At 41.2% G+C, this 11386-nt stretch overlaps 1 protein-coding gene across 1 annotated transcript; it reads right to left on the bottom strand.

Moving 5' to 3' along the window:
- Window positions 1-5554: 5554 nt before the first annotated feature.
- LOC131696409 (uncharacterized) lies at window positions 5555-10312 on the bottom strand. The gene has a single exon (XM_058984952.1). The coding sequence runs from the start codon at window positions 10310-10312 to the stop codon at window positions 5555-5557; it is 4758 nt and encodes a 1585-aa protein (XP_058840935.1).
- Window positions 10313-11386: the final 1074 nt, after the last annotated feature.

The following is an 11386-nucleotide window of genomic DNA, read 5'->3' as shown; positions in this document are numbered from 1 at the left end:
TAAAATAAAATAAAATAAAATAAAATAAAATAAAATAAAATAAAATAAAATAAAATAAAATAAAATAAAATAAAATAAAATAAAATAAAATAAAATAAAATAAAATAAAATAAAATAAAATAAAATAAAATAAAATAAAATAAAATAAAATAAAATAAAATAAAATAAAATAAAATAAAATAAAATAAAATAAAATAAAATAAAATAAAATAAAATAAAATAAAATAAAATAAAATAAAATAAAATAAAATAAAATAAAATAAAATAAAATAAAATAAAATAAAATAAAATAAAATAAAATAAAATAAAATAAAATAAAATAAAATAAAATAAAATAAAATAAAATAAAATAAAATAAAATAAAATAAAATAAAATAAAATAAAATAAAATAAAATAAAATAAAATAAAATAAAATAAAATAAAATAAAATAAAATAAAATAAAATAAAATAAAATAAAATAAAATAAAATAAAATAAAATAAAATAAAATAAAATAAAATAAAATAAAATAAAATAAAATAAAATAAAATAAAATAAAATAAAATAAAATAAAATAAAATAAAATAAAATAAAATAAAATAAAATAAAATAAAATAAAATAAAATAAAATAAAATAAAATAAAATAAAATAAAATAAAATAAAATAAAATAAAATAAAATAAAATAAAATAAAATAAAATAAAATAAAATAAAATAAAATAAAATAAAATAAAATAAAATAAAATAAAATAAAATAAAATAAAATAAAATAAAATAAAATAAAATAAAATAAAATAAAATAAAATAAAATAAAATAAAATAAAATAAAATAAAATAAAATAAAATAAAATAAAATAAAATAAAATAAAATAAAATAAAATAAAATAAAATAAAATAAAATAAAATAAAATAAAATAAAATAAAATAAAATAAAATAAAATAAAATAAAATAAAATAAAATAAAATAAAATAAAATAAAATAAAATAAAATAAAATAAAATAAAATAAAATAAAATAAAATAAAATAAAATAAAATAAAATAAAATAAAATAAAATAAAATAAAATAAAATAAAATAAAATAAAATAAAATAAAATAAAATAAAATAAAATAAAATAAAATAAAATAAAATAAAATAAAATAAAATAAAATAAAATAAAATAAAATAAAATAAAATAAAATAAAATAAAATAAAATAAAATAAAATAAAATAAAATAAAATAAAATAAAATAAAATAAAATAAAATAAAATAAAATAAAATAAAATAAAATAAAATAAAATAAAATAAAATAAAATAAAATAAAATAAAATAAAATAAAATAAAATAAAATAAAATAAAATAAAATAAAATAAAATAAAATAAAATAAAATAAAATAAAATAAAATAAAATAAAATAAAATAAAATAAAATAAAATAAAATAAAATAAAATAAAATAAAATAAAATAAAATAAAATAAAATAAAATAAAATAAAATAAAATAAAATAAAATAAAATAAAATAAAATAAAATAAAATAAAATAAAATAAAATAAAATAAAATAAAATAAAATAAAATAAAATAAAATAAAATAAAATAAAATAAAATAAAATAAAATAAAATAAAATAAAATAAAATAAAATAAAATAAAATAAAATAAAATAAAATAAAATAAAATAAAATAAAATAAAATAAAATAAAATAAAATAAAATAAAATAAAATAAAATAAAATAAAATAAAATAAAATAAAATAAAATAAAATAAAATAAAATAAAATAAAATAAAATAAAATAAAATAAAATAAAATAAAATAAAATAAAATAAAATAAAATAAAATAAAATAAAATAAAATAAAATAAAATAAAATAAAATAAAATAAAATAAAATAAAATAAAATAAAATAAAATAAAATAAAATAAAATAAAATAAAATAAAATAAAATAAAATAAAATAAAATAAAATAAAATAAAATAAAATAAAATAAAATAAAATAAAATAAAATAAAATAAAATAAAATAAAATAAAATAAAATAAAATAAAATAAAATAAAATAAAATAAAATAAAATAAAATAAAATAAAATAAAATAAAATAAAATAAAATAAAATAAAATAAAATAAAATAAAATAAAATAAAATAAAATAAAATAAAATAAAATAAAATAAAATAAAATAAAATGAAATAAAATAAAATAAAATAAAATAAAATAAAATAAAATAAAATAAAATAAAATAAAATGAAATGAAATGAAATGAAATAAAATAAAATAAAATAAAATAAAATAAAATAAAATAAAATAAAATAAAATAAAATAAAATAAAATAAAATAAAATAAAATAAAATAAAATAAGAGTGCTCAGACGTGTACGCGGAGAAGGCCGCCGCGTATAAGACTTTCCGAGACGACGGGCTGCCAGCTAGCTACCGGTAGTACGCTATGGCGGAAACGTGCATGAAGCGTTTGATGAAAGCCAAAAAACGTAGCTACTAGCACCGGTTCGTCGACAGGCTAACCAGAGAAACATCGATGAGCACTCTTTGGCGCACGGCACGGCGCTTGCGAAACCGTAACAGTACTAACGAGAGCATGGAATATTCGTTGGATATTCGATTTCGCCAAGAAGGTTTGTCCGGATACCGCCCCGACACAGAAAATCTACCGCGCCGCGACTCCTCACGATAACGCGAACGAAACACCGTTTTCGATAGTGGAGTTCTCACTTGCTCTCTTGTCATGTAACAATAAAGCCCCTGGGCCAAACAGAATCAAATTCAACTTGTTAAAGAATCTGCCAGACTCTGAATTTATTTAGTAAGTTTGTTAAAGGTAATATTGTCCCTCATGACCGGAGGCAAGTGAAGGTCATTGCCATCCAAAAACCAGGAAAACCAGCCTCCGATCACAACTCGTATCGACCGATTGAGATTCGAAAGTTGTTCGAGAAAATGATCTTGTTTCGCCTCGACAATTGGGTTGAAGCAAATGGCTTACTGTCAGATACACAATTTGGTTTCCGCTAAGGCAAAGGCACGAACGATTGTCTTGCGTTGCTCTCAACAGAAATTCAAATGGCTTATGCTAGCAAAGAGCAAATGGTATCAGTTTTCCTAGATATAAAGGGGGTTTTTGATTCAGTTTCTCTCACAATTCTTTCTGAGAAGCTGCACCAGCATGGTCTTTCACCGACTCTAAGCAACTTTTTTTAAACTTGCTGTCTGAAAAACATATGCATTTTTACCATGGTGATTTATCGACATCACGAATAAGCTACATGGGTCTTCCCCAGGGCTCATGTCTAAGCCCTCTTCTCTATGACTTTTACGTGAATGGCATTGACGAATGTCTTGTCAATTCCTGCACGCTAAGACAGCTTGCAGATGACGGTGTGGAAGCGTAAACCAGCGCAACTACAGCTTCAATTAATGGGTCAAACTATTGCTCATGTTTCAACTTTTAACTATCTCGGGGTCTGGTTCGACTCCAAAGAAACCTGGGGATGTCACATTAGGTATCTGAAACAGAAGTGCCAACAAAAAATCGACATTCTCCGTACAATAACCGGAACATGGTGGGGTGCCCACCCAGGAGACCTTATAAGGCTGTACCAAACAACGACACTGTCGGTGATAGAGTATGGGAGTTTCTGTTTCCACTCCGCTGCGAACATACATTTCATCAAACTAGAGCGAATCCAATATTGTTGTTTGCGTATTGCTTTGGGTTGCATGCACTCGACACATAAGCAATACTCGAGTTTAAAAGTGCTGGCGGACGTTCTTCCGCTGAAAAATCGATTTTGGGCGCCTCATATCGGTTGCTCATCCGATGCGATATCTTGAACCCGTTAGTAATTGCAAATTTCGAAAGACTTGTCGAGCTCAATTCTCAAACTTGTTTTATGTCCTTGTACTTCGATTACATGGCACAACATTATCCCAACCGTGTCAATCTCCTTCATGCTTCTGATTCAACTGTATTCTTCGACACATGCATGGAAGACGAGATTCGTGGAATCCCGGACTACATACGTCCGCAAGTAATCCCTAGCATCTTTCATAATAAATTTCGAGAAGTCGACTGCAGCAAGATGTTTTACGCCGACGGGTCAAGCCTCGACGGCTCCACTGGCTTCGGTATATTCAATCAAGACCTCACCGCCTCATTCAAACTCAATGATCCTGCTTCAGTTTACGTCGCAGAATTTGCTACTATTCAGTATACCCTTGGGATCATTGATACTTTGCCCAACGATCATTACTTTATTGTCTCGGATAGCCTCAACTCAATCGAGACTCTCCGTTCAATGACATCTAGAAAGCACATTTCATGTTTTCTGGGGAAAATCTGGAAGCGCCTGCGTGCTTTGTTTGTAAGATCGTTCAAGATTACCTTAGTTTGGGTTCCCTCGCATCGCTCCATTCCAGGTAATGAAGAAGCGGACTCTTTAACTAAGGCGTGCGTTTTAGAATTAGACCAATTAGCTTTAGCGAATTTTTCAGTATTACTCATCAGAGAACCCTCGAAAGTTGGTTAACTTCGTAGAGCAATGATGAACTAGGAAGGTGGCTACATTCGATAATCCCTAAGGTATCGACGAAACCTTGGTTCAACGGGATGGATGTGGGTTGAGATTTCATTCGCGCGATGTCTCGGCTCATGTCCAATCACTACACGCTGGACGCTCATATCCGACGTATTGGGCTCGCGGATAGCGGTATTTGCGCTTGTAGCAACGGTTATCACGAGACCGAACATATTGTCTGGGCATGCGCCGAGTACTGTTCTGCCAGATCTCAAGTATTCCCTTCCCTTCGGGCCCGAGGAAGATCACCCAATGTCCCGGTTCGAGATGTACTGGCAAGCTGCGATCTCCTCTACATGTTCCTCATATACACCTTCCTAAAAACCATCAATATCCAGATTAAACTGCCCCTATCATTTCTCTTATCATTCCCAGAAGTGCCCTCTTCCGCCTACCGTACCCTAACGATGGTTTAATGCGACTCCAAGACGACACAAAACATCTCTGTCGAATGACCCAACAAACACGAGACCTACAGCACAACATCACACGCGCAACGTGGTGTATTGCCGATTCACATCTGAGCCGTACTACGAAATCGTTTGAAAGAACCCCTGCCGGCTCAAGGAAGACCACCCGATGTCCCAATACATGATGCATCTGTCCGAATCTTTAATCTTTATCGTCGATTCCCGATGCCGGAAAGTGAAAGTTTGTATCTCCCCCACCCACTACCTGTCAGCCTTGTCCACCCTCTCTCCCATGTCTCTGATACACAGATGTAGGACTTGACCCCCCATTCATCCCCTTCAATGTCTTCCCAAAACTTATGTGCCCCCCTCAATATTATTGTTCTTTGTTTATACTTTGAAATTATTGTTCGTAAATGTCTAAGTAGAATTTAATCGTCAAACCATTACTATTCCGCGCTTGCATGTTTGAGTCTTGTTTTTATTATTGTTATTGTTTATTGGGGCTTTAACCTATAGGTCATTCGCCCATGAAATAAAGCGAGATTACAATTCATAATTATACGTTACATTTCATTTTGTTTGCGTAATTCATTTTATTGTTTAGATGCTGTCGTATAGGCCGGCGTCCTTTAGGAAGAGGAGGAGTGCCTCCTCCCGAACCGGGTCGTTGGATAGGGTGTCCCGTATCGAACCAGTCAGGCCGTACTGACGCCGTAGGTCCTCCAGTTCTCGGCAGTTGCACAGCAGGTGTTCGACGGTGAGCCGGGTGTTGCAGGAGGCACATTCTGGGACGGGCTCGCTGGACACGGTGTGTGCGTGGGTTACTCGTGTGTGCCCCACGCGGAGTCGGGAGAGTATTTTTTGTTCCCTCTGGCTGTCTCGGTCGGTCCAGGTGTCGGCTGACCCTTTGATTTTTTGGGTGTGATTTCGAGAACTCCGCCAATGGTTGGTGAATCCGTTCTGCAAGCTGATGTTGAATTCCCTGATGATGTCTATGGTTGGAGTCTCATTAGGGAGCCGGGTCCGGGCCCGTCTGCCGATGAGGGCTAATCGGTCGGCGTCTGTGTTACCCTTGATGCCGCTGTGACCCGGAACCCAGCAGATTGTAACCAATGGGTCTCGAAGTGTCTCGATGGCCTGAACGAAGGGATGTTTGGAGGTCCCGCTAGCGACGTCCCTCAGGACCGAGAGCGAGTCTGTCAAGATGACCGTCGGTGTATCGGTGGGTCTTTTTATCATTCCCACTGCAATGGCGGCCGCTTCCGCTGAGAAAACTGAGCAGGAGGGAGGTAGGCGGAAGGAGAGCCCGTTCCCCAAGCCGCTGATCCCCGCTCCTACACCGTCGTTCGCTTTGTAACCGTCGGTGAAGATTTTAGTGTGATGTGAATATCTTCGGTTAATTAGCTGTCTATATTTAACTAGTATGCTGCTGGGGTGATCGCCGACTTTTATAGTGCGAGCAAGGCTGTCGTCGGTGTTGGGTCCGGGGTCGTACCAGGCCCGCGGTCTCACCCGGTGTAGACGAGCGATGGGTGGGAGGTCGTTGCTGGTAAACTCCTGGTGCAGGTTGGAGGCGGTGGTGAGAAGGGGGCACTCGTCGCCCGAAGTTTTCTCCAGGAAGCTTAGTGCTCTTCTGAAGGCCACCCTGGCTGTTTCCCAGCGGCAGGGTAGAACTCCTGCCTCTACACAGGCAGCTTCGGCCGGGGTACTCGGTAGTAGACCGGAGGCTAGCCGCACCGCTCCGTGGTATAAGGGCCCGAGGATGTCGGAGAGTCCGTCTAGGTTCCGGCAAGTCATCTCGATCCCGTAGAAGATTCTGCTGTGGATAAGAGATCGCACGACGTTAAGCGCTGCTCGGCGGTTGTTTTTGGGGTGGTGGGCGCAAATGGTCCGGACTAGTCGCTTTCTGCTCTGGCAGTCTTTTTTCAGTCGCCGGAAGTGAGGTATCATTGTCAGTTTCCGGTCGAGGGTGATCCCGAGGACGACCGGTTCCTTTCGGAACGGAATTACTGTACCGTTGAGGCGGATTGGACGAGCGTTGGCTGGGTGATATGTGCTGCAGCAGTGTGTAATGGCGCACTTGGTGGCGGCGATGTTGAATCCGGTGGCGAGTGCCCATCGGCCGACTGCGTTGACGGCGGCCTGCAGCGATATTCTTGTGCGCGGGATCGTCTTCCCGAGAGCTACCAATATGATGTCGTCCGCGTACACGAAGACATAGACGCCCCCGGGTAGCGCGGTGAAGAGCGAATTCATCCTCACTAAGAAGAGGGTCACGGCTAGTATCGATCCTTGTGGCACTCCGTTGGCCTCGCGGAATTCGTCGGAGAGTGTGCCGCCTATGCATACCCGAAAGCGGCGGTTGGTTAGGAAATTTTGGATGAAGACGCCTAGGTTCCCCTGTATGCCCCATCGTTGGAGTTGTTGAAGGACGCCTTCGCGCCAGACTGTGTTGTAAGCTTTTGCTATGTCGAGTATGGCAATATCGGCGTGGATGCCTTCGGACCTTGCTCTGTCTAGTACCTCGCCGAGCGAGCCCAGGTGGGCCCCGGTGCCGAATCCCTTCCGGAAAGCGAATTGGCGTGGGTCGAGTAGTTTCTCGTCTTCCAGCCACGTAGTCAGTCGCCGGTTTACCATCCTCTCCAGTGTCTTAGCGGTGCATGACAGCAGGCTGATTGGCCTGAAGTCGCTGGGGGCACGGGTACCCTGGCATTTTTTAGGAATGGGGACTACGTGGGCCAGTTTCCATTCCTCTGGGAAGGACCCGCGTTCCCAGATAGTGTTAAAAGAGTCTAGGAGGGCTCTTTTGCCTCCAGGCGGAAGATGCCTAAGCATCGGGTAACCAATCCTGTCAGGGCCGTCGGACTTTCCTCGTGCGTTAGTGAGGGCGACGGCAAGTTCCGCTCCGGTAAAGGGTCTGTTGTAGGTGGCTGCGGAGTCTGGCGTGAAGGTCGTAGGGGAGGCTTCGAGTCTGCTTTTTTTCTGAGCGAATGCGGCTGGCAGGGCTCTGTCGGCGGATAACGTTTCGAAGTGGCAGCCTATCTTGTTCGCGATTTCCTCTGGGTCAGTAATGGTGGTGTTGTTGACCGCTAAAGAGTAGCCATTTTGCCGACGTTTGCCACTGAGCGCGTTGACCCGTCTCCACAGCTCCGTGGTTGAGGAGTCCGTGTGGATACCGTCCACGAAGTTCCTCCAGCTGGTTTCTTTGGCCGTTTGGATTGTTTTCCTCGCAGCGTTTCGGAGCGTTCTAAAGTTGTCCGCTCTTTGGTCCCGAAGGGGGTGATTGGGCGGTGTTTTTTGTAAGGTGCGGAGAGCTTTCCGGCGAGCTTTGACGGCAGCGGCCACTTCCGGATTCCACCAGTGCACGGCACGGTGTGGTGGTACCCCGCTTGTTCGGGGGATGGTTTCTTTCGCTGCGTTGACGATAGTTTCTGATAGGTCGACAAGTGAGTACGTACGGTCTCGAAAAAGGTGGGACTGTATGGCAGCGTCGTAGGCATCCCAGTCGGCGTTTTCATATAGCCAACGTCTTCGTCGGGTGGTTTTAAGTTGGAGGCGATTTATGCGTAGCACGATGGGGAAGTGGTCACTCCCGGCGGTATCGTTGGACGTGGACCAGCCGCATATCCCAGCGATGGAACTGGAGGCGAAGGTGACGTCGAGGGCGGAGGAGGCGTTACCACGGATGAACGTGGTACTACCGTCGTTTAGTATCACGGCGTCGATTTCCTCGATGAGTTTGACGATCTCGTTACCTCGGTGGCAGCACTTGTCCGAGCCCCAGGCCTTATGGTGGGCGTTGAGGTCCCCCATGACGATGAATGGGGCGGGGACCTGGTTGATCAGGCTGGTTAGTTGGCTTCGTATGTTGGTAACCCCTTGTGGTAGGTAGATGGATACAATAGAGCAGCGGATGGGGGTTGATATCCTCCTGGCGACCGCTATTAGTTCCGTGTTGAGCGGGAGGTGCACCGACAGGAGTTCCACTTTGATGCCCAATCCGATGGTTTGGTGGTTGTTGTCTCCTCTGGCCGTCTCCCAATCGTATCTGTTTCCGAACCATGGGGTGGGGTCAACGCCGGTGTGCAAGTGGGTTTCCTGAATGGCGAGGCAAAGTGGTTCGGTGCCGGCGATTATGTTCTGTAGGTCCCCTAGGTTGTTCCTTAGGCCGTTGATGTTCCACTGGACGGCTAGCGTGGAATATTCTGAGCCGGTGCTGTTGGTCATTGAGACGCTGTTGGGACTGCGCGGTGAGCTACCTGGAAATGATTCGGAGCCGTACGACTGGTCTTGGTGGGAGTAGGGTGTGGTTAGACTTACCCGGTAGTGATCCGGGCCCCCTGCACCAGCAGCCGCCGAAGGCTCGTCGGTGAGGGCCGGTACATCCGCGGACAGGGCTGGTGCAGGGGAAGAGGCTTTCTCCCTTGACAGGAAGCTATCGGCTTCGTGCGCTTTGTTTGTGTTGAGGGGGTATTTTTTGTTGCAATTGTTGATGGGTGGCCTGGCGTACGTCCCTTCCAATGACCGCGGGAGGTAGAGCAAGGGGTCCGCAGGCGTTGCGTCGGTGGTTTTTGTGCGTTTCGTTGCGGGTAGGTTTTGGTATCGTTTTCTGAAGCGTGTGGTCAACCAAACGTCGGCGGTTAGATCATTCCTTGAAAAAGAGTTTGTGGCGCTGAATTGTTCTTGTCGGTTGGAATGTTGATATGGACTTACCCGGGATGTGCCCGGGCCTCCCGCACCAGCAGCCGCCGGGGGAGCATCGCTGTAAGGCGGAACGTCCCCGGTCAGGGCCGGCACGGGGAAGTGGGTGTCACGATTGGTGACTACTGGTTTCCTGGATGGTCTAAAACGTACCGGATGCCAAGAGCAACCGGGAACCGGGCTGAGGTCTCGTCGTACTCGTTGCTGTTGGTGAGTAGGAGTTTCCCGGCTGAGAGTTCTTCCCGGTGGTCCGCCAGGTGCGGGGATATCGGGAGACCTGAACCGGTTCTCGTTGCAGTGGAGCTGTTTGCTTAGTTTTCCTGATACTGGTGTCATTTTTGGGATCAGGCGGGGAGATCGCCTACTCTGGGGCCCGGCAAGATGCGGGGCGTTGGAGGCGGTCGTGGTTCCCGTAGTTTGGGATTGCTGTGTTGGTGGATTCTCTGGATTTCTGTCTGGTTGGCCTGAGATGGATGGTGAATGCGTAAATCGAATGCTAATGGGGATGTTAAAGGTACTTCCCTGCTGGTGCTCCAATGGTCCTGTGTCAACAGCCGCCGGGGGTGCGTCGGACGTATCCGGAACTTCCCCGGTCAGGGTCGACACAGGCGGGCTTTGTTTTATGTTGCTGTTGAATTCGTTGTTTTTTATTGGCATCCCCAGTTGCTATGATCGTTGTATGGCTAGTCGGACATTACGAAAGACGCTTGGGGCATGGAGTTTTGCGTCGTTTCGGTGTCTGAGATGTTCAAATGTCCGGATAGTGAAGGGCTGTTGTTGCGGGAATTCGCTCGGGTTGTCCGTTGTTGTTTCGGTGGTGCTGGCTCTGTTTTGTTTCCGATAGGGCTTCGGGATTTATCCCCATCGCCTGCTCGGCTACGATTTCTTTGCTGCTTTCGTTCGTCACGAAGTCGGGGGTCTCGCTGTTGTTTCGCGGCCACTACGTTACATTCGGTCGATATCGTGGTGATCGGGTTTAGTTTGTTGACGTTTCCCTGCTCTACTTTCGGTGAAGTGTTAGCTCTGCTTACCTCGGTGAGTTGTTGCTTGGCAATTCTAAGCTGGCGAACAGCCTCCGCCAGGTGGTTTTTTAGGTTTAATATTTCATCGTCCCGGTCATCTTTTGGCGGATTGCTCTTTTCGCCCTTTAGCCTAATGAGCTCCGCCTTCAGTTTAGCGATAGTGGAATCTTTCTCGTTGTCTTTCGATTCCGTGCCTTTCTGGGTTTGTTCGGCGTAACTTGGTCCTTTGCGCTTTTGTGTTATTAGAGCTCTTGCTTCGGGGAAGGAAAGGTTTAGTGAAACTTTCGCTTTAATGATGGCTACCTCTTCCATGTATTTGGGACACTCTTTTGCTCTTGTTGAGTGCTCTCCGCTGCAGTTTATACACTTCGAGACTTGGGTGCATGGGTTATCTTTGGCTGATGGGTGGTTCAGACTGCAGTTCAAGCAAGTTTCCTTGTTGGGGCACACCCTAGTGCCATGCCCAAATTTGCCACAGCGGTAGCACAGCATGGGGGATGGGTAGTAGGGCCGGATGCTAGTGCGTACCAATCCGAGATAAATGTAGTCGGGGAGGGTTGAGCCACTAAAAGATATCACCACCAGAGGAGTATTGCTCACTACTCCTTCGTGCAGCTTGGTGATCCTACGCACTGCTGTGACTCCTTGACCTTTCAGCTCGTCAAGAAGTTCTTCGTTGCTCATGTCTTTGGTGTCGATATCGTAAACG

Source organism: Topomyia yanbarensis, chromosome 1 (genome assembly GCF_030247195.1).
Source record: "Topomyia yanbarensis strain Yona2022 chromosome 1, ASM3024719v1, whole genome shotgun sequence".
NCBI classification, from domain to species: Eukaryota; Metazoa; Arthropoda; class Insecta; order Diptera; family Culicidae; genus Topomyia; species Topomyia yanbarensis.
This window is presented reverse-complemented; position numbering and strand designations above follow the sequence as displayed.